The sequence below is a fragment of the Mycena indigotica genome (genome assembly GCF_014461135.1).
Source record: "Mycena indigotica strain 171206Taipei chromosome Unknown Mind.scaff0018, whole genome shotgun sequence".
NCBI classification, from domain to species: Eukaryota; Fungi; Basidiomycota; class Agaricomycetes; order Agaricales; family Mycenaceae; genus Mycena; species Mycena indigotica.
Genome location: NW_023503017.1, coordinates 943,437 through 966,407, shown reverse-complemented (window position 1 = coordinate 966,407; position 22,971 = coordinate 943,437). Strand labels below are relative to the sequence as shown.

The 22,971-nt window shown below is 51.0% G+C and overlaps 3 protein-coding genes across 3 annotated transcripts; all 3 read right to left on the bottom strand.

Moving 5' to 3' along the window:
* Positions 1-9,504: 9,504 nt before the first annotated feature.
* MIND_01416400 (uncharacterized protein) lies at positions 9,505-12,680 on the bottom strand (the record flags this gene model as incomplete). The annotated part of the gene is made up of 15 exons (XM_037370556.1): positions 9,505-9,574; positions 9,630-10,127; positions 10,181-10,204; positions 10,258-10,394; positions 10,440-10,559; positions 10,605-10,765; positions 10,821-10,938; positions 10,997-11,153; positions 11,209-11,432; positions 11,490-11,834; positions 11,885-12,235; positions 12,282-12,336; positions 12,379-12,391; positions 12,443-12,532; positions 12,581-12,680. 15 exons carry the CDS (start codon positions 12,678-12,680, stop codon positions 9,505-9,507), a joined length of 2,463 nt encoding a protein of 820 aa, XP_037213148.1.
* Positions 12,681-12,762: 82 nt separating this feature from the next.
* On the bottom strand, positions 12,763-14,733 carry MIND_01416300 (CAP10 domain-containing protein; the record flags this gene model as incomplete). Its single annotated transcript, XM_037370555.1, has 6 exons — positions 12,763-13,029; positions 13,081-13,473; positions 13,518-13,621; positions 13,668-13,905; positions 13,951-14,064; positions 14,110-14,733. 6 exons carry the CDS (start codon positions 14,731-14,733, stop codon positions 12,763-12,765), a joined length of 1,740 nt encoding a protein of 579 aa, XP_037213147.1.
* Positions 14,734-16,061: 1,328 nt separating this feature from the next.
* Positions 16,062-16,996, bottom strand: MIND_01416200 (HEME-HALOPEROXIDASE domain-containing protein; the record flags this gene model as incomplete). The annotated part of the gene is made up of 2 exons (XM_037370554.1): positions 16,062-16,791; positions 16,839-16,996. 2 exons carry the CDS (start codon positions 16,994-16,996, stop codon positions 16,062-16,064), a joined length of 888 nt encoding a protein of 295 aa, XP_037213146.1.
* Positions 16,997-22,971: the final 5,975 nt, after the last annotated feature.

The window sequence follows — 22,971 nt, the reverse complement described above, 5'->3', positions numbered from 1 at the left end:
GCCCCGGCGTCGTCTGCGCCGTTTATTTTTATTTTTGCCTTTTGTGCTCTAGCTATCTACAATAACATTGGGAAAGCACATCTACCGATCCATTGACCGACAAATTCCCCCACAAATTTCCTCCGCATCACCGCATCAGCACGTGACAGCGGCGCACGGACCACCCTGCCCGCCCTACATAACCGCGCGCGCGCCATCATGTTTCCTCAGATACATACTCATCAGGATCTTTTTATAGAAACTGACCGAGTACTCGCATTTTTACAAATGCCGCATCCTTCACATCCACGCGATGACATCCGCGCCCGCTCGTTCTAACCGAGAACATGGCCCGCCTTCAGTGGCGGGTCTCGAGGACGTTCGGCCGCTGCTTTCTGGCTTGCGCAAGCTTGCTGGGGAGCGCGGTCGGCGAGCTGGGCGTTTGTCTGATGGATGTTTTCCTCTCTCTTTCTCTCTCTCTCTCTTTATTGTAGATCCTTAGTCCTGTCTTGTGTACCCTTCACTGAATACATTTGTTCAGCCCTTCTTTGTTTCATCTTTCAAGTACTGCTGAAGTTCAGAATTTGCGCGACCCTACTTCCAACGGGCAGAAACGGGCATGAAGTAATTCGGTGTATGAGCGCTGTGATATCTCCGAATGTGATAAGGCAATCTGAATGATGATTTTTGAATGGAAAATCTTCTGTCCCAGATATCATCCCGCTGATCTTTGCACAATAGCAGATTTGGGCCCGCCATTTATTAGAGAGCTCACCCTGTAGGCGGCTACCTAAGCTTTTCTCTGTCTACACAATGCTCTCGCTCGTTGCTGCCAGCCTTCTAACAACATACATAGCAGTCTTCCTCTTTGGCATCTACCTTGTCACCCTCATTCCAACTGTTACCCGGCTCCTTACCCATCCTAATGGTCACTTGCGCACAAACCGAGAGATAAACTGGGTGGTCCTGGGTGTCTGTATTGCACTTGCAGGAAATGCAGTGCTTGATACTGTGTTGCTTATCTGGGAGGCAATGGATGCATTTACAGGATCCAGAAATTCAGTAGATGTCTTTGCACATACTACTGGGTGGATCATTCTGTCAGCAGTAAGTTATATTGTTCTCTGCTGCAGCACCTTATTGTATTATAAGACTGCATGTGTGGGGGTACAGACATTGCTGGGAGATGCAATTCTGGTAAGCATAAATAATCTACATTAACATCAATGAATTATATTAGATTTGGCGACTATTTGTTATTTGGCAGCCCAACAACAGGCTGATTATTATCCTGCCTATTATTAGCTGGATTGCAAACTTTATTCTGAACATCTGGTTTCACATTCTTCTCAGCAAAGTGACAAAGGGTTTGGATAATGACAAAAGTGTCCAACCATGGGGGAATGCCTTCTGGATTCTGAGCATTGGCATCAATACATATGCAACAGGTAGGCCAAAAAAATCTAATTAGTTAAAGTCAAGGTTGATTAAGGTTATATTAATAGGCCTTATTCTCTACCACTTGTGGAGGGTTGAGAAGCAGAATTCACAGCTCAGGAACTCCTCATTCAGCCATCACTTATTTGTAAAACCCAAAGGCCCCATTGCACAGGCAATGCGCAACATTATAGAGTCTGGACTAATCATTACAACCACCACAATCCTTGTGTCTATTGCATTTGCAAAGCAAAGTACACTCAATCACCCTGCCAGTGCATTAGTTAGTATTGGTCTTATCATATGAATCTCTCTATTTGCTGATTGGCAATTAGTCATTTCACAGTGTTGGAATTGCCTTTAACCTTATCATCATCCGTGGTTCCCATTCTAGATCTGAAGCCTCAAGTAATATCAATAACACTGTCACATCTCTCCAGTTCAACATTGAGTCTCAAACTACTAGTAGACCAGAAAATCATATGGCAAGCATTATACTTGCTGAGGAAAGTATACAAAAGCAAAGCAATCCTTCATCTGCCCTCTAATTAAATTGATAAATTATTGATTTCTTTATTATCTCATGTTTCAGCCTACATATAATTATTTTCAAAAACACTACCAGGGCAGATTAAAGATATCTGAAGATTGTAAAGGGCTTATATTTCTCGCTATGATTAATGCACATTTTTTGGCTTTGGCTTCTATTATAATGACTTTTACATACAGATAATTAACCCTCTTTTATGTCACTGCTTCTTTCACAATCTGTCTTACAATCTGAATAAGTTAACTTCCTTTAATATTTAGTGTTTTCTATTTTTATTACTCATCACTAAAATTCATAAGACTTGGAAAGGTTTTGAAATGGAGAGTGTAAGGGCAACCCTGGAGACTCCGACGAAAGCCTAGCAGGGGAGGATCCAAAGCGTGAATAAGACTACAGGAAATACACGGAGGGACCGACCTAGCAGGGGAGGATCCAAAGAAGAAGAACTCTCTAAGGGTCCGCCTGCTAGGGCGCCAACTATATACTGGTCGTCCGTAACTGCCGACGTAGAGCGCAGAAGGCCTGAGCGGCGTCGCAGGCTCTGTCCCAAGGTGATCGTTGGGAGGGTCTTGACGGATCGGTGATTGTGCAGGCGAAGGAGGCCGTGGACGATGGTCGGGGTGGGTCGGAGCGTCCGAGGGGGCGCCGGTCGGATGCGCCTCGGATGCGTTCGGAGGGTCCGAAGGAGGCCGAGCGGGGGTTCCCCTGACATCACCCCCCTTTGAATGCGGCGTCCCGACGCATAGTTCGGAAGGGCAAGGAGTCGAAGGTCGCTGAGGCGATGTGCCGTGGTTTACCTGGGTACCTCCGATAGAAGTCCGCAATTTTGTCTGGCGCGAAGACACGGTCGAACCGAACCCACGAGTCGTGCGAAGCATCGTAGCCTTTCCACCTGACGAAGTAGTTAAGACGCTTATACCTTATCCTGGCATCCAAGATTTCCTCGACTTCCCACTCGGGGACTCCGTCCTCTAGTTCGGGGGCGGTTCGTCGTAGCCGGGTCGTCCATTGAAGGGGTCGTCCTGAGCGAGCTCGAGTTTAACAACGGGGAAGACGGGGTGGAGCTTGGAGTAACGCGGGGGAGGTCGAGCTTGTAGGCACCTTTACTAACCTCTGCGAGCACCTTAAACGGTCCGAGGCGCTTGTGGGAGAACTTCTCGGAGGGCCGAGTTGTTCTGATGTCAGAGGCATCTAACCAAACCTTATCACCAACTTGAATATTCGGAGCGTCCGATCGTCTCCGATCGTAGTACCGTTTATACTCGTCTCTGGCTTTGACGAGCGCGGCCTTCGCCTCGGAGACGCCGTTCGCTATCCGATCGCGAAACTCGTTCACTGACTCCAACTCTGAGCGGGTGCCCGGCTCGAAACCCATTCGGGGGAGCCGGCCAGTGTCCGTCATAAAGGGTACCTGTTGAGTGGAGGAGTGAACGTGGTTGTTATAGGCGAACTCAGCAGCAGGGATAAGCTCGTCCCAGTCGTCTTGTTGGTAGTTGGTGAAGATTCGGATGTACTGCTCGAGCTCCTGGTTAACGCGTTCGGTTTGTCCGTCGGTCTGCGGGTGGTAAGCCGTAGAGGTAGCCGGCTTGACGCCAATTAAGCGCCAGAGTTCGCGCGTAAAGTCAGCGATGAACTGCGAACCGCGGTCCGAAATGTACTTCTCGGGGGTTCCGTGGTGTCTCCAGACGTTCCGATAGTACAAGCGGGCAGCTCCGACCGCGTCTATTGTCGTATGGCATTCGGTGAAGTGAGCGCGTTTCCCGAGGGCGTCAACCACTACCATAACCGCGTCATACCCATGGGCCTCGGGAGCTCGACGATGAAGTCCACAGTGACGGTGTGCCAGCGCTCGGGGGACTTCGGTTGGATGTAGCTCCCCGTGCGGAAGCCTTCGGAGGGCCTTCCGTGCGACAGCATAAGTCGCAGGTCGCGACGTAGCATCCGATATGGCGGGACATCTGTGGCCACCAGTAGTTGCGCGAAACCAACTCCAGGGTCTTGAACCGCCCGGCATGTCCGGCGACACGCGTGTCGTGGCAGAGCTCTATAATGCGCCTCCTCAGGTCTTTGTCTTTGGGGACTACAACCTTGCCGCGGAAGTACAGGAGGTCGCCTGAGACGGCCCACTCGTCCGAACGATGAGCAGGGGCCCCGAGCTTGACCTCGGACCTTCAAGAGTTGCCGAGCCGCAAGTGCGACGGGTTCCTCTAGGTCAGGCTCACCGGATAGCACTTCCTTGATGTCGCGGACAAGTTCGGAGCCAGGCCCAGAGACAGTGACGGCCTCAAGCGCGAACGTGGAACACCGGGCGTAAGAGGGTGACATCCGAGTTGTCGTCGGAGATACCGTGGTCAGGCCGGGCGGGAGAGAGCATCGGGACGGCCCATCTGGCGACCTGGGGACGTGGTGCAGCGTAAAGTCAAACCTGGAAAGGTACAACGACCATCGGGCTTGCCGACGATTAAGGTGTTGCGCCTTTCGGAAGTATTCCAAGTTCTTATGGTCAGTCCAGATCTCAACCGGATGCGCGGCGCCCTCGAGGAAATGCCGATACTCCTCGAGTGCGGGATGATCGCGAGCATCTCCTTGTCGTGAATCTCGTAGTTGCGCTGGACATCATTTAAGCTTTTGGAATAGAACACTACAGGGTGCCACTTCCCGTCCGGGGCGGATTGTTGTGAAAGAACCGCCCCCGTCGCATAATCTGAGCTGTCTGCTTCAAGTCGGAAAGGCCGAGAGTCGTCCGGGATCGCTAAGACAGGTTCTGATACGACCGCGTCCTTGATGGCTTGAAAGGCGGCGGCCCGGGCGTCTCCCCAGGTCCATTTCTGGTCTTTCTTGGTGAGCGCAAAGAGAGGTTGCGCTAGGGCCGAGAAATCCCGAATGAACCTGCGGTAGAAATTAGCAAACCCCAGGAACTGCTGAACGTCCTTCTTGTTTTCGGGCGGAGGCCATGCGGAGACTCCGGCGACCTTAACGGGGTCCATTTCGACATGGTTGTGCGAGATAATGACCCCCAAGTACTCGATTGACGATTTCTCGAAGTCGCACTTTTCCTTGCGAAGGTACAACTTGTGCATTCGAGCCGCCGAGGACCTCCCCGGACGATCTCGCGGTGCTTGCGGAGGTCCGAATGTGCAATAAGGATGTCGTCGAGGTAGATCATAACGTCGCCTGAAAGAATGAGATCCTGGAAAATGTCATTCATCATCGTTTGGAACGTCGCGGGGGAGTTTGTCAGGCCGAAATATATCACCAAAGGTTCGAACAACCCTCGGTTAGTCCGAAAGGCCGCCTTCCACTCATCTCCTTCTTTAATCCGGACGTTATTAAAACCCCAGCGAACATCGAGTTTGGTGAAGTAACGAGCGCCCTTGAGCCTGTTGATAAGGTCGTTAATCAACGGAAGGGGGTACCGGTTCTTAATCGTCATTGCGTTGAGGGCGCGGTAGTCCTGGACAAACCGAAGCCCTCCGTCCTTTTTCTTAACGAAGAAGACGGGGGAGGCCATCGGAGATTTCGAAGGGCGAATACGGCCTGTGGCAAGTCCTTCCTTGATGAACTCGTCAAGTTCGCCTGTTCGAGGGAGAGATCGGATACACCTTGCAGTTAGCGGGCTTCGCGTCGGGGACGAGTTCGATAGCGTGGTCCCAAGCCCTTCGTTCTGGTAACGTGTCAAAGGACTCCTTGTCGAAGACGTCTTGGAACTCCTTGGCCCAGTCCGGGATCTCCGAAGGCGGAGGGGCCGAGTTACGGGCGAAGGCCTCTGCAAGGCGTTGGGACACTGTACTGCCAGCGGGATCTCCTCAACTGGGCGAAAGGAGGTGTAGAAGATGCGGTCGCCGTCTTCAAGATGCTCGTCGCCGTCGAGATCTGGTGAGGGCTCCGGAGGGTCCGGAGCAGCTCCGAGCTCGTCGTCAGCATCATCTGGGCCAGCGATATCGATAGCGCAAACAGTGGGGAAGGCGCCCGCAAGTAGTCGTGATTTAAGGAGTCGGAGCCGCCGAACCTCGGCGCGTTCGGTCCGCTCTTCGTCACGGCAGGTAGAGCAGCTGCGGGGGCAACGACTCATTTTCACCTCCTTTGTTTCCCAGTTGATCTCGGGGTTATGCTTTTTGAGCCAGGAGTATCCGAGTATCAGGTCCTGTTTCCCAAGGTGGGTTACAGCCAGCTGAACGCGTTCGGAGTGTCCGTTGTACCGTAGAACGAGGTCCGCGATTTGGCGAATAGACCCAGCATCATTGGGGGTGCCGTCGACGTTGTAGACCGGGATGGGTACTGAGAGATTTCGGACTGGCACATTATTCCGGTTGACATATTCTGTGTCGATAAAGTCCAGGTAGCTCCGCAGTCGACCAGACCCGAGAGGGAGAGCTTGAGCGTGTTCGCAGTGGACTCAAGTTCAAGGGGGAGGTGCAGCGAGTTAACGCCAGGAGCGGCAGAGATGGTATAACTGCCAGGTAGCTTTTTCTCCCAGGCAAGTCGGCGAATCCGAACGGGGGCTTCGGAGGGGGCAGAGGGTGCGTCTTTCGTTTCGGGCTCGTTGTAGGGCAAGGGAGTTGATTCATCATACAAACAAGTGAAACGATTTATGGACGCGAACGAGGGCACACCAGTCACTCGTCGCGGGGGACAAAATCCTCTGCCGGAGCCTCCGAATGCGCCTCCGCTAAGGCCGCAGTATCGGACAACCGCGCAAGCAGCTCTCCCAGCATCTCATCGCCAAGTTGCTGGATTACCTCGTCGAGGATGTCCACATGGCGGACGTCGGGGGGAGCAGACAGTCCCGAGCCAAATGGTTGGGGTCGCCGCATCTGAAGCAGGCTCGACGAGGGGCACCCCGAGCCCTAGTACGATCCAGCTCCATAGGGACGGGAGCCGGAGGTACCGGGACGGGGCGCGGGCCGCGGGTGGCACAGGCGGGGCCACCGGGCGGATGGGGAACGGAGTTGCCGAACGAGTGATGGGGAAGGCGCCGCGGAGCTCCCGAAGCGGTCCGCGGGGTAGCCGTTCCCTTAATGAGCTTCGCTCGCACCAGGGCTTCATATTGTCAGAAAGCCCCAGCTCATTCACTCAGAATTGCTAGCAAAATGTGGGCTACTGGTCAAGGGTGTTACTCACAAAACCTGGGGGACTGCCCAAGGGTCACAAATGTCACACTTTTTGAAAACTTATTTTATTCATATTTAGGTGTTAGATCATGATATTGATGATGGAATTGATAGCATCAAGATAAAGTAATTGATGTGGAACGATTTTTGATTGACATCAGTGCTTTTGATGGCTCTGTCAAGATACATCAATTTCAACCCAATTAGGATGTATACCTTTGCCCTGCATCACAAGCCTACCTAGATGTTTATCCGGGTCTTCGGCCTGAAGAAATGGTGATTTGCCTTTCCATATCTGGTAATAGCTTAGTCATAGCTATCAAACTCATTGAGATATTCACAATTGATTGAATGTCACATTTTCCTGTCACAGCATCCCGTTTGGGCTTGCCCAGTTTTGCGAGTAACACCCTTGACCAGTAGCCCAGGTTTTGCTAGCAAAACTGACTGCCTATCCTGAAAGCCCGAGTGCGCCAGCCCAGATAGTCACGGAGGTCTGGGGGGTCGTTCGAAGAGGTGATGCCGTTGTTGATCAAGGGGTCAAGTCCGTGGCGGTACTTGGTTACCTTAACCAACACGTCTTCGAAGCCAGCGAGGTCCATCAAGTCCTCGAAGTCGTCGGTATATCCGTAGACATCCCGCGTTCCCATGTGATAACCCACGCTTTCCAACTTAGCGAGCGAGGTCCTGTTCGTTCTCCTCCGACGAACCGAAGGCGAAACTCGGAGAGGAACTGGCTCCACCGAGGGAAAGGGAAGGGGTTTTTGCTCCCATGACGCTCTGCCCATTGCTGAGCAGGTCCCTCTGCCATATAGGACATGGCGTAGCGGACGGCCTTTTCTTCACTCGGCTCTCCGTTAACTACGAAGGCCTCCGGGCAAGCCGAGCGTAGGTTTTGACCGCGTATAGGAAGGCGCGGCCGTTTGCGATCTCCGTTAAACGCAAACGGGGGGTTTGGTCGTAAGACCAGTTTTGAGGCGACAGTAATGTCACCAAATAACGCATCCGCGTCGGGGGGCATTCGGAGATGCCGGCGGCGGTTCGGGAGCTGCCGGAGGTGGTGCGGCAGCGGAAGCCTGGGAAGCAAGGTGGGTGAGGATATTGGTGAGGTTGTCTAGTTTCGCCTCAAGTGCGTCCATGCGCGCGTCAGCGTCCGGAGCAGCTCCGGTAGACATAGCGGGCGTAAAGACGACAAGAGCAGAGGAGGAGGGGTCAAGTGGGAGGAGGAGGGGTCAAGTGGCAGGGGCGGTGACGAGGGGGGTACGGACTCGTACTCCGAGCCTGAGTCAGCACCAAACCTGGCAATCTTGACCGGTTAATCCCGTAGAGAGTTTCTTCTGCTGTAAGGGCAACCCTGGAGACTCCGACGAAAGCCTAGCAGGGGAGGATCCAAAGCGTGAATAAGACTACAGGAAATACACGGAGGGACCGACCTAGCAGGGGAGGATCCAAAGAGAAGAAACTCTAAGGGTCCGCCTGCTAGGGCGCCAACTATATACTGGTCGTCCGTAACTGCCGACGTAGAGCGCAGAAGGCCTGAGCGGCGTCGCAGGCTCTGTCCCAAGGTGATCGTTGGGAGGGTCTTGACGGATCGGTGATTGTGCGGGCGAAGGAGGCCGTGGACGATGGTCGGGGTGGGTCGGAGCGTCCGAGGGGGCGCCGGTCGGATGCGCCTCGGATGCGTTCGGAGGGTCCGAAGGAGGCCGAAGCGGGGGTTCCCCTGACAGAGAGGCTCAAAGGGGAGGTCTCCTGCCAGCTTTACTTTTGTATAAATCCCAGTATGATAGGCAGAGGCCAGACTTGAGTCAATTGACTAAGGTTCTAAAAGATCTATATTATATTCCCTTGTAGGGAAATTTCTATATATTGATTAAATATTTTTTTATATCTAATTGGACTGAGATATAAGGGATAGAAAAATAAGGACTTAGACTTATTTTCATTTTCATTTTGAGTCACATGAGTTTTAAAAGGTAATAAATTAGACTGCAATATTACCTGATACTTCTTGCTTTGGGCTATAGCCTATAGCAGGTCCAATAAGTGGACAAACAAGTGTAAAATTCCTCTATAGCTTCTTTATCTTGGTAAGATTGCCATGATGCTTCCCAAAAAATCAATTCAAGTTCAGCTAGTTGCCCCCCCCTCCTTCTAGCCTGAATGTTCCCCTTACCTGACCAGTGGTGATTACTTAGTCTAGCTGCTGACAGTCTGAGCCACCGCTGACACTTGCTTTCATGGTGTGTTACATCATGCTACAGAAATAACTTAAGTAGTACCAATCCTCAGATGGAGTATTACATAATGGACAGAATTGCACCTTACTTGCGCGTGTTGGATATTGTATGTAGTCAGAAAAAGAATGGTTATCTTTCCATTACGTCCACCGTTCTATGACAATGGTAGTAAAAATGACTGTTTAGGCCATCAAGGCGGTCTCCACGCTTGCTCTTCCGCCTGGGAAACGCTAGCAAAGTAGGTGTACCAATCTTCCATCCTGGCCGCCGACCAAATATTAGTCCGATTGAAAAACAGACGAGCAAAGCTCTTACCCGCCAAAGGTCGTCGGCATACCCGCCAAGACATCCACCGTCGCTGCATCGAGCATTGTAGAGTCTGACCCCTTCGCAGCACCAATATCTTCGCCAGCGCCAGATACCGATGAGTAACGCTGAAATATTGGCATTTGTGCTAGCTCCACGGTACTCGTCTGCAAATCTGGCTCTGATACTTGGGAAGGGACAGCAGATGATGTCGAAGGCATAGCCGGTGAGTCTGCTGCCTCTTCACGGCTGCCTTTGAAGGGCCACATAGGCTTTGGCCTGGATGGTGCCCACTCTGAAGACGTCTCCTCCGGCGGGGCATATCCATGTCTCTCGGCGGAGACGGAAAATTGAGGGACCAACACCGCTGCGGCGGGGGCGGCAGTCGGGGATTGCGACAATCTTGTCCGCTTCTTAACCTTTCCCGTGGTTGTCGTGGGTGTAAGCGGCGGAGGAGACACTGGGACCGGCACACTGGAGAAAGTGCAGAGCTCCGAAAGAACGTCCCTAGCCGATTTGTCAATGACGATGTATTCGTTAACATTCCGCAAAGAGCTCACCAGAACAGTCCAGCGCCTTGCCAGCTATGAATGTCCGTTAATAGAAGAAAGAAGAAGAGGCAGCCACAATGTCGTACCGCTTCTCACAGCTCTTCAGATACGCCATACAAGCCTTGACCTCCTCTGTAGCAGTGTTCATGTGCGGCGGCAAGCCGGTCCGCTTTCCGCTCCAGACATTGAGGGTAAGTATGATACTCGCCATAAAAGCTGGCATCTGAGCTTATCAGACTGGTGTGTGATAAACAATAGTAGAACCGACCAAGGCGCCGGGAAACGGCGGTCTCGCATCAGCTGCCCCGCTTTTTCGACCATGGATCTTGCGGATAACGTGTGCAAGAGACCTAGCCGCATTAGTACAGACGGCCAAAGAAGGGGCGCCCTAATCGCAGTCAAGAACAGATTGTCAATGGTTTAGACAACTTACGGTGGGCGACCCTTTGCGCAGTTGGGGAATAAACGGCCGATGTATTGTGACTTGCGTAAAGTAGTAGTGCGCGTAGAGGACAGCACTCTGGTCGAGAAACAGCTCTGCACGGGCGGACAGCGAGGAAATAGGTTTGGACTGCTTTGTCGCATCCCATCGGACTACAGAGTAAAAAAATCAGTATCTAGCGGGCCATCGAACGTGACGGCAGCTCACGATGCAGCGGAATCCTTGCAACCCATTCATTCAATGACGAATCGAGTTCCGCCACAATACGCTCTTCCCATTGAGAATCCCGAAATGCCAATCGTTTTCGGACTTTATCTAACGCATACTACAAGTCCCTGTTGATTACTGATTTGATTCTTCAAGCAAATGTTTGGTAGACGCACCAGCATCCCAATAGCAAAACCCAAAATGAGGTTAAGCCTGATATTGGCGTTGAAAAAGGCAATCGTAGATGGGCCCTGATGGGGAGGCTGGACAAAAGGCTCGACGGGGTCCTCCCAAAATTCGTCGTCTACCTCTAAAGGCAGCTCGGCGTCGAAACTAGATTGACAATGGTATTCAGTTCAAACGAATGTGCCTAGAAAAGAACGCGCACTCTTCCCAAGGTATCATGCTAGGTCGCCCGACACCAATGCTGAGCTGTCTGTCGAGGATGAGACAGATCCAGAATGCTCGTTTCCAAAGTTCGGATTCGACTGTCGGCGAGGTAGGTATCCTCGGCCTGCGATGTGCACCGACATCTTGAAGCATTCGAATTGCAGTGCCTACGATAGTCCAGCACGACGACGGATTTGCATACTCGCAAAAAGTAACAAACAACTTGGAAACGCGAGTTAGTCCAAATTTATTTATCGAAGAGGAATAACCGTGACTGACGCAGTAGAGCTGGACGTGATGGATGGTCGGGCCACCAAACATATGGTCGATACCCAGCTGTATCTGGTGGAAAAACTGGTAGCCACACAGGAGCTCGTCCATTCCAAGCGGCGTAACACGCGGGTCAGCCGAGAACCGCGAGCCGATCCCGCAAACAAGCAAAACTATGCCTCCGAATACACGATCTCGTAAATGGAGACCCTGAGCAAGCCCCGTCTCAAACGTAGGCCGATGAAGCAGCGGAAGGAAGTGGTTCTTGTGTAGGAAGTAGAGGTCGACGAGGGAGGCGAGAAGTTCTGGTGGAGGAAAGACGTAAGGGCCAATATGCTTGATTTTGTCTGTTGTCTAGAGATTATCTCAATATCAAATAGGTAAGCAAGCAATTGTTGGCGCACCGGTGTAAAAACCCAGTATTTCTCCCTCCTCGCCGCCCAGACCAAGTCTTTCTCTTCGTATCGTTCTCGTAGGTCGACCGCGGATTTGACTACCATGGCACTACTTCCTTCGCCATGAAAGTGGTCCTGGTGATTGCTCAAAGACAGCACCGTTAGCCCCTGGATGAGCTCGAGATATTCCGTGTCTTGGGCCGTTGGCGCAGCAACATTCATCGCGCGAATTGACAACGCGGCCAACTCGACACCAGGCCCAGGTCTGCGGAATGACACGTCAGAATCGGGGGGTAGTGACAGAGTACCGTATTTTGGACTCTTGTTCGGCTCGCTGGGTTTCACCGCCGGTGGCGCAATCTAGCAAGTTAGTCAGTATAAGGCCAGCTAAGAGACAGAGACACACCTGCTCAACTTTCATCTCGGCATCCTTCACACGGTCTTCCAGTGCTTGCACGTACCTGCCTCCGTCAGGGAAGAAAGAGAGATAACAACGGACTCACGTTCGCCGTTTAGCTACCACGCCTGTGAACTTGCACTCTACTCCCAATTCATGGCAAAGCGCACATATCTTCACCGGAAAGCGGGTACCATTGCCTGAGCAAACATTCTCGTGAACCGGCGTCCGAGAAATCCATGAATAGGCCTTACAAGCTCCTGCATGAACCATTACAGCGAATCGCTCCAGAGAAGGCTAGCACATACGTCTCCGCTTTCGACAGGTATCGCACGCCCGTTGCTCTCTGCGGTGCACTGCGCGCCTCGTCTTCCCAGAGCCATACGCGTCATCCTCCTCGTCGGACATTAAGGCGAGGAACAAGCGAAGGGTCGGTCACATGATGATGATTCGGTATTATCTTATCCGATGGTACAAAATTTATGGTATTTTAGTGATGTCCCGCCGTCGCATTCCGTGCGATCTCCTGCAGCCTTGCCCACTCAAGGAGCACCAACGCAAAGTAGCAGTCGTTCTGCCCGTCGGTAACTATACCCCCCGCCACCGCCTTCCCCCTTTCCTGAATCATCCGCGCTTCCGCGTCGTGTTCTTTCGCCCAAGCCAGCTTCTCGAAAAGGTCGGAGAGATCGGGAGCCACAGGGATATAGTGCTCATAGGGCCGCAGCCACTCGTTGAAGTACTCTTCAAACACCGTCATCTGGGGAAATTATTATTAGCTTTCTATTTTGGAGAAGAATGCTAAACTCGCCTTGAATACGAGACTTCCTGACCGTAATAGCCCCAAGAAACGCCCCGAAAACGTCATCCCGTCGACGTCGAGAAGGTACTTGTGTTTGTACGCATTTTCCTTCGGCGTCAGTGCCCCAGTTATCTTATACTCGGCCATAATCTGATCACGATGACATTCTGGCCGGCCCATACACAGTTCGTCCGCAAAAGTCGTGATTTCGGCATCCAGCAGGTCCGGGTGCGCGTGGGACTTGTCTACAAGCTTGAAGCGCGTAAAGTTACGCCAGTTGTCGTCGAATATCTGCCCGCCGCTGGCAGTACCGCGCCAATAAATCTTCTCCTGCTTGTCGTTCCACGCGATATTGTTCTCGTGCCCGAATTTACGTGACCACCACGAGCGGGTGTAGTAGTACTAGGAGAAAGTCAGTCATAGACTGTTTACGAGAACGAGCATACCTCAATTGGGAAGAGAATGTCCGCAAAACAAGGGCTGACTTTGGTCATTGAGAGAATTGGGTAAAGGTCTTCGGTCCACTGTGTTTTCGCACTAGACAAGAAGACTAAAAGTATGAGATTCATAGGATAGTGAGAACAACGGCGACATACAGGCACTATCATCGTTGGCAACGTCTGGAAACCCGTCCTTGCTCCGCATAATCGTGCATCCGGGCTTGTTGTAGAAGTATGTGTAGGTCGGATGGGGCGAAACTTCGAAGGGATTCTGCTCGGTCAGCTTGAGGGCGCGATCGCGGATGGCATCCCCAGTTTGGCGGACGTCAAAGACCACTCTGGGCTCGTCCTTGCCGTTAATAATGACAGTGAGGTCCGGAAGAATATGCGAAAACTGTTTTTTTGAGTGAGTGAGTAAACGGGGAAGAAAAGCACGCACCCAGCCAAGAGTTAGCGGCTCAGTGTCCCAATAGGACGTCGGCTTCCCTTCTGGCCTGATAACCTTCCCATTCTTGATTTCATATCGCCCCATTTCCTTCGCATCGTTGGCCATCTACTGTGTCCTCAGCGCGTTGCTCTTGTAAAAGAAACGACTCACCATTTTAGAAGCAGCGTCTATCATGCGCTGGAAGAAAATTGGGTCGCGCTCAGCCAGCTGGTAGAACGGCTTGAAGTCGCGATAGATCTGGTCGTATTCGTCGACGAGACAGCCATGCTCTCGTGCGAATTGGAACCAGAGATCGTAATTTCTAGGGGGAGACCGCCCAGTCTTGAGGGAATATCGGGAGGCTGCGTGGACTAATGTTTGCGGTTGCCGGGCTCGTAATGCAGCAACGTGGGCGCGGGCGGCGAGGATAGGGTCGGACATGTCGGTGTTTGACACTGGCGGCGGCGGAGGAGGGGGCGGGGGTATGTGCTCCTCAGGCGGCTGTCTGAGGAAAAGGAGGACGCATAAGACGACCACGGCTGCGAAGAGCCCGCCCAGCGCGATGCCCGCGAACAGGGCAGGGGAGGCACATTGGTAATCTTTTCTTCGTCTTCGCCGTGGTGCTATCTGTTCCAGTTGTTTGTCGAGCGATTGGGTAGATGAAGAGGGGAGTAAGGGGATGCTGTCGCCGAGCTCTTCTTCAGACTCGGGAACTAGCTCGTAGGGGGTGGTATCAGGGGCTGATGACCCAGCGAAGTATGCTCGCGGGTTGAGGCGTTGGAGGAAAGCACGCATAGCGGCTGGAGGGAGCGGGAGAAATGAGAGAAAAGAGGCACCTGGGGCAAGGTCATAGCGAAAGGCAAATCAGCGGAGTTTCGTTATGATGGAAGATCTTCACGTCTCTAGGGTGTTCCGGCTCTGCAGTAAAGCAACAAGTCAGCGGCAAGTAATCTGCAATTACCCTCATCTCATCGCAACGCCGATTTACGCCGCTGCAACCACGATGAAACATTGAGGTCGGGCCAAAGTCAGGCCACAGTCAGGCTTGAAGCAGCTTGGGGCGGGACGCCGACAAATGCATTGCCAAGAATTGTCGGGTTAAGCGGCCAGTTGAGAACCTAGCGCTCGATTAGAAGTACTTCCGCACTGAATACCAGGTACGAAGATCCGTATCGTATCGACCCAAATACGGTGCCGCAGATGGCCTGTCTTGAGCGTTGCCCACCAAGGCGATATGTGACCGGAAAAGCAGTAGCATGCAAGTAACATGAGAGTGCTGATGCTGCGGTTGTGCTGCGGCGCGTGCAAGGCGGACATGATCGACTGCGGACGCAACCAACCAACTCCCGCCGGGAGTCCCGGCTTCGTCCGGTCGTGCCAAGTCGCCGGGGACCGAAGTTTGACCGCCGAGGCTAAAAACGCGGTCATGTGCACCGAAACGTCCAGTCTAGAGCCAGTTTTTCCGCAGCAGCCAAGAATGCGATTCTTGGCACTGGCAACTCTGCAGCAAAGGCCTTTCAGCAAGGATGACGACGCCATGTATAGTCTTTGCATTTCGTGAGCCATACCTAGTATGCAGGCCGTCGACGACCGTCTCAGCACAGCTTTCGACTCGCTGTGTTTCTGAGTTGTTGTGGACGGGATGACGTGGTTCGAGGCACGTGATAACATCTTATCTCAAAAGCTTATCGCAGCTTCGATTCCCCCTGTTTCCCCGAGGATTCGCTGCAAATCCTGAAATTGGCTGACAGCGCCTTTCACTGATGATCCTGTGAATACCCAAAGTAACTTGCGTTCTAGTTTAGCTCTAATTCTTCACAAAATGTACTGTAGTACTTATCCAGACCCCCCAACGACGGACTTGAAAGGGATTCATGATTCGTGCCCTCACATGGCCCTGGCTCAGCGTTTCGCGGGATGTGCAGGAGGATTGGTCCTACAGCTCCATAGTATAATCGGTAGGAAGGAGGTCCAAGAAAAACAACATTTGTCTTCTAAGCGCACTCCACAGTGTTTCATGTTGCAAATTTATGAGGTTTATAAATATAAACAGCAGACAAACAGTCAAAAATACTCCGCATTAGACAACAAATATACCGTATATGGCTCCGAGTCGAACCAAATTACTTGCCCTCCCTGATGGCCTTCATCTCCTTCCGCATCGCTGTCGAGCGCCTAATCACATCTCGGAGACCCTGGACATGCGTAGGCTTCCACCCGTCGGGCAGCCTTTCCTCCGCGAGCCAGTGGCGCATCCACGGCAGCGGGATACCCGGCGCAGGTATCGGTGATCCGCTGGGCAACGGGGATAGCGGTTTTTGGGTTTCCCATACACCAAGGATGATGGACATCTCCCCTCGTGCAAGCTCGGCGTGAAATGGGTCGAGCGGCGGAGACTGGGCCTCGCGCCGGAGCCGCGTCTGCACGATATCGTGTCCCGTAATCAATACGGCGGATTCAGGGAGGGTGGCTGGCAGAGTAGGGGTCACGAATTCGGTGGTGGAGGCCTCGAGGCTGGCGCGCTTCACGATAGAGGAGATGAACTCCTCGACTAGGGCGGGGATGATGGCGACGGGTGCAAGCAGCCCTTTGCGGGCAGTGTTGACGGTGACTTTTCCGTCATGGCCAACGACGGGCGGGGGGACGGGTGTGTCCCCATGGACAACACTGGCATCATGCTCAACACCGTTGTGCAGCCCGAGCTCAACAAGCGTGATCGCCTGCCCAAAGTAGCGCTTGTTGAAGAACCACCCCCCGCCGGTAAGCGTGAGGGCAAGCGGGATAGACAGCCCATAGCAGGCGCGAAGCCCCCGGAAGATCATCCACGGCGTTACGCCTTTCCCGTCGTGCGGACTGCGGTCAGGTCAGTAGAGCACAAAAGGAGAGAAGATGCGACGCACATGTAGCCATGATTCGCCATTGCATTGATTGCAGGACACACAGAGCGCACGTCGCCCTCCATAGGGGGTACAAACTCGTGGCCGTCGCCCGTCTTCCCGGTCACGGGGCATGTCTTGTGGCCATCGCCCAGCAGCGGCTCGCGTTCTGACACAGACATGATGTGGTAGAGGGCCGGGGTGGTTTGGGAAGGAAAGTTGACACGACAAGCAGCCGACCATGGCTTTATATCGACCCCAGCAGTGAGCAAATCACTGCATTCCAGATGCGCTCGCGACACCGCCCCTGCCTAATATCTATCGGGTGTGATCAATGAGCGACGCTAACATGAGAATAAATGCAGAGCAAGCGAGGCCCGTGCGTGTTTTTCGCACCTGCGTCAGTGCCGAGTAACGAATACACCACTCTCCTTGGTTGTGCCGACAGCCAGTTGCCAGCGCTCGTTTGAGGAGAGGGAAACGGAGGGTGAGTCACACGGAGTTTGCGTGGATGCGGTGTGATTTCCCGCGGACATCAATCAGTATCATGATATCTCATCAATCATATCTTCAAGCCGAGAGCGGACCCAATCCTGTGCGGGTTCCCATGGGTATCGCGGGTGGGCATATGCCCATGGGCATGTCCTGCAGGATGGGTCTATCTATCCTGCAGGATGGGTCTATCCTGCAGGATATGTACCTATCCTGCAGGATGGATAGACCATATACCCATCCTGCAGGATGGGCCTATCCTGCAGGATAGATAGACCTATCTTGTCCTGCAGGATAGGTCAGACCTATCCTGTCCTGTAGGATGAATCGACCTACCCTGCAGGATAGACTATCCTGTAGGATAGATAGGGCAAAATCCATCCTGTAGCGTAGACTGTCCTGCAGGATAGATAAACCCAACCTATAGGATAGATTTACATATTTTTATATGAGAATATCCTGTAGGATGTTTGTTCTCTCCTAAGCAACCTATAGGATATCATATCTATCCTATAGGTAGCCGCCAATGTATACTGTAGGTATGGCACCATCACGTGGTTATATTGATGTCCTACAGGACGCGTCTGAGACACGCGTCGACCAAACCAAATGGTGTCACATTTTTTTCCTTTGCTACCATAACCTCCGAGGAAAGACTATGGACACAGATACTACCACTCCTCTACCTCCTCTTGGTTCTACATGCCTAAGCTGTCAACGGGGAACTATCCTATTTAGCAAGAGGTCATCTGGACGGCATCATCCAGACCACAAAGGCCTTCTGTTCGTCAAGGTATAATGTAGTTTCTGTTGGCACGAGCAATACTGAGTTTCTTAGTGCTCAAATAACTATTATGACTATGGTGGAGGACACCTGCCATCTTGGCTCACAACAACGGCAGTAGAGGGCAAGTGTGGTGGCTTCTGGTGGGTAGCAAATGGCGTTCATGCCAAGGTGCGTCGACCTTCCTGAAGTAAATTTTTGGCTGACTATAAGTAAACTCTAGCCCAATGGTTCCACCAAGTGTCAAGGACCTTATTGCGCTGCCGACGGTGATCGCAATGCCAATTGTACTCATTGGCTATGTAAGTTATGCTGCACAGGCTATATGGGACTGTATGGGGTCGACTACCATTGCTGTAACCTTGCCACACACCGTACTACAGCAACAGTGACCACTCCTAAGAAGAAAAAAAACTCGGGCCTACTAGGTATGATTTATTCTGTATATTTTTCAACGTGCTAAAACTAGCCCTAGGAAATACACCAAGTCATACTGCTACCATGCCCTTCTGGACTCCTTCCTCTGAACCTACACTTACATTGACTCCTTCTGCACCTTCTATATCCTCTCAAACGCGTATCCTGGAAGCTCCAGGTCAAGCTTTTCCCTTTTAATATATTCCAATACTGAATGTTCTTTCAGCATCTGAAATACAAATTGAACAGCCACGGTCGCTTCCTCTCCATGGCCATAATCTTTCTCCATACTGGCGTAGCTTGCCCCCAGGCTTTGTCGAGAATTCAGTCTCAAGAACGAAAGATATAGCGAAGCCTACCACAGCCAAGGCACCACAACTTGAAGTCGCATGGTGCAAGGTAGCTTATTTACGCTTTCTTTTTTTGAATACATTGTCTAATATTATCCTTAGGAATTAGACGAGGCAAATGCACCTATATTCTGTACGGCTGCCGCACCAAACCTTCCCAGCTTCAACCCAGCAGAGTCTATATCTGTTCGTCTTATGTCCGATCTCTCTGCTGAAGAGCTGGTGGCGTACGCTGTTCTGACTAATAATATCTGGGTGGGTCGTGATATGCCGCTTACTGGGCTGTCATCCGGTCAGAAAGTTATTCTTGGACCATTCAAGTTTTCGGGTAAACGGTGTGGCAGCGTGGCAATGCGACTAGACTTCTCAAGCACACGTAACAAACGTTCTGCCCCTCCTATGGTATTGGAGGAGTCACCTTCTAAAAAAATCAAGGCTGAACACTCGTGCGTAATAACAAAACTATTTTTGAAAAAAACAGTTAATTTTCAATATATAGGGATATAATTGTTATTACCGATTCCGAAGATGAAGATATCTTCAGTGCTCCCAAGATAAAAACTGACTTGAAGTAAGTATTTGCTAGTTCGTCAATATGACCTGAAATAATTGTAGATTTCCGGGCAAATATACCTTCGACGTTCACACAAAATTTACACAATACACTCAGAAGCTTGCTATCAAGTCGCGCCTAGCTGTCGTTAAGGACGTTTTTGGATACGCCGTTTCAGATACGACATTCTATCGTCACTACAACCTATGGTGCGCACGCGAAAATATTGACGAAATCAAACGGCTCTTTCAGGCAAGTTTGGATGCAGGTCATAGTGAGACAGGACGGTGGAATATAGTATACTCACAGGGCATTAAGCATCTCCCCAAGGCTGCCCGCAAAATAGATACTATATACTCTACTATCCTATAGGACATAAAATTAGTTAGCTTCTTGTAATGTCACACCAGTGTGACTTTCTCTCGAAAAGCCAAGTCGACATCCCTATGACTCCGTCCCTACCTACCCTTACCTTTTCTCAAGATGTTCTGTAAGTGCTTGATGTTACAGTCAGCCCTTCATAACACTAATATGAAGTACTAGTGAAAAGCTGCCGATGAATCATCTAGAGACCCTTGTGGCCAATCTTGGTCGATCGGGACGACGTCGCGCAGCAGGAAATACAGAAACCCGAGATGCTAAGATGAAACGTCTTGTTGCACAGCTCAAAGGCCAGGAGTTTCCATACAACTACGATATCTTGGCTCTTGGTACAGAAGGTTACAGCAAGATGAGCCATGTCGAGCAGGTTATCTGGGAGGCCATTAAGCATTCTCTCATCAAGATGCCTGAGGCTCCTCTGGTGAGTACTTCTGCTCTTCTCAAGTTTTAGAAGATGCTAAAACTATGACTAGGTTGTTACATCTGATAAGCCTGAAATCGTTGGCGACCAGCCAAAAAAGGACGATCATTTGAAGGATACACTGCCTGTAAGAAGCTAGTATTTAGATCTATAACTTGACTTAAACCTGCCCCTAGAGCACAGACGGCGGGAGAGATGAGGATAAAGGCTCTGTTGAACAGGAAAACATTAAACGCAAACGTCGCCATACGGTGTGCCTTCTCCATCTACTCTTATATCTTATTGATTATATCAGACAACCTCACAAGGCTCAACCGACTCAGAGAAACCACCTCATCAGCGAAGCTTTTCGATTTTATCAGACAACGAGTCAAATATGCTCCAAGAAGAAATCAAGCGTGTATTCATCACAAGTAATACTCTGTTTCCGGTTTTACAAATCCTCTGATTAATATGAACAGTTGACTTTGTTTTTGAGTATGCCGAGTCCAATGGCCTTAGTGAACCTGTCATATTCCATGGTGGCAAGCAACAGCGTGATCCAGATTGGACTCCCGCTGTTGAGAGTGGAGTACTCAATGTGCCCTATGATTTTACTTACGCGGCCTTTGAATCTATCCGGACCGAGGCACCAATTACTCTTGGTATTTTTCTGTTCACCACACTTTTGAATAGTACTGACACACAATACTACAGGGCTAGAAACTGTTACCCTTTACAAGCATCATCATGTCATCGACAACCTCACTCTCATGCAATCACCAAATCTTGCTGAAGCTCTTCAGAGTATTCAAGGATTTGCTGACCGATGCTCTCGGAACTGTAGTCCCAACTGTACAGGCAGAATTGTTCCGGAGATGCCCCTACATCTTTCTATCCCACAACTATGTTCGAGAACTCAAACGCACGCTACGGCGAATTCCGTTGGCATTCTGTTCACACCCCGTCTACAAAGGAAGGCTCGACCTTAGACTCTGATCCTCAAATCGCCATTATCAGCAATACACCAGATGCTATGAAGGACGGCACAGTTACCTATACGGCTACCGTGGAGGTTATTGTTCTACGCAATACACCTCATCCTGTGTTTCGCAAGGCAGAGAGGTTGGACAATGAAGAGGAGGAGACGTTGGAGAAGTCAGAGAAGTCAGAGAAAGAGGACACTGACAGGGAGGGTGAAACGCTAGACGAGACACAGAGCTCGGCGTCACGGTCCAGGAGATCACGCGGGCGCTATGAGTTACCCTTGCGGGCTGGGGACGCTGCGACATATCAGCATGCCGAGAAGCTTATTAAGGTATACTTCCAGGGAAATGCGCTGTGGGAAGAGATGTGTGGTGGTAAACAAACTAAACCAGTCAACCCTAATCTGGAGAAGAGCTTACTCCTGGGTCATGCATTGTACCATGCTGGAATAGAAATTCGGGACAAAAGACCACAGTCGGAACACGGTAACTTATGGAATTGTTATATCCTTTTCTTCACTGACTATTCTCCAGAACCTTTCCCTTTAGCTGCATGGCAATATGTGATGAAACGGCAAAGCGAGTGGATTGGCACTCTGCGAAGTATAGGCTTAGTCATTCAACGCGAAATCATCAGTAACGCGGAAGTGCCTAACCTTTCCCAGTTCATGAAAGACTATGCAGATTATCTCCGTGACACGCTTAACCTGGAGCGTAGCAAAGGAACACTCAAGAAAGATTCAGGCAAGACATCTGTCTCTGTCGACTTGACACTGGAGGCTCTGTATGCAAAGTTTGGAGAGCCTTCGTTGGATGAAATGTCGGATGTCGACGAGCGTGTTGCCAAGGATTTAGACCTGCCTATCTTAAAGCGAAGGACAGCGGTGAAAGGCAAAGGCAAAGGCAAAAATAAAGCATAGCATTTTGTAACGGTCTACATATCATCAACATAATCACTATCGTTTGGGTCGTCAATGTCCATAAAGCCGTTCAACATAACCTGCTTGTAGCGCTCTATAGCTATGTTCAACTCTTCTTCCCAAGACTTTGCACAGTCACCACAAACCGTCTCCCCCAAAAGCTGAGCAATTTCGCATAGACGTCGATCCGGAGGCTGAATTGAATCCACCGCAACGTCCTCCTTGCAGTAGGGACATGTGAACGTAGCATAAATATGTTGACCATAATCCCGTTGCAGGGCCATGCGGTACAGAGTTTGCAGATACTCTGTCAAACATGGAGTGCATAGTAAACAGTTTCGGCACTCTGTACTGAAATATATGTCAGAGTAAGAAGTAGCTTGCAGATCGTCTCACCATGCGGATATAGGCTGTCGAGCAACGTCGTAACATATGCAACAAGTTGCGGACTCGCGGCCTATGTAGAATATCAGTAAGAAACAATATATGTCGATTAAGCTTACATTGTGCCAGCAACTTACGGGTGGGACTGGGGTTTTCAGAACCTGGCCGCCTGAGTGTGGGCTGTACCGCGCTTGACTTGACCATTTCAGTAGACATTGTGCCAGGCCAGAAGCTTTCCCAGGTGACTAGAGGTCTTTCCTTGGCAGCTTCTACAAGTCTCTCTCTCTCTTGAGGGTCTAGTTGTGGTCGACGCACAGACATGAAGTCGGACGGAGCCAAGAGATGATGTCACATAAATGTCACACGCAGGCGTTAGGAAAAGAAACCAAAAAACAATGCAGAAATACGCTAGAACTGACTACTTTACACGGGGTAGACACTGGTAGAGAGGCACTGAATCCATCTAAAGAAGTATATAAGGAAAAGTGGA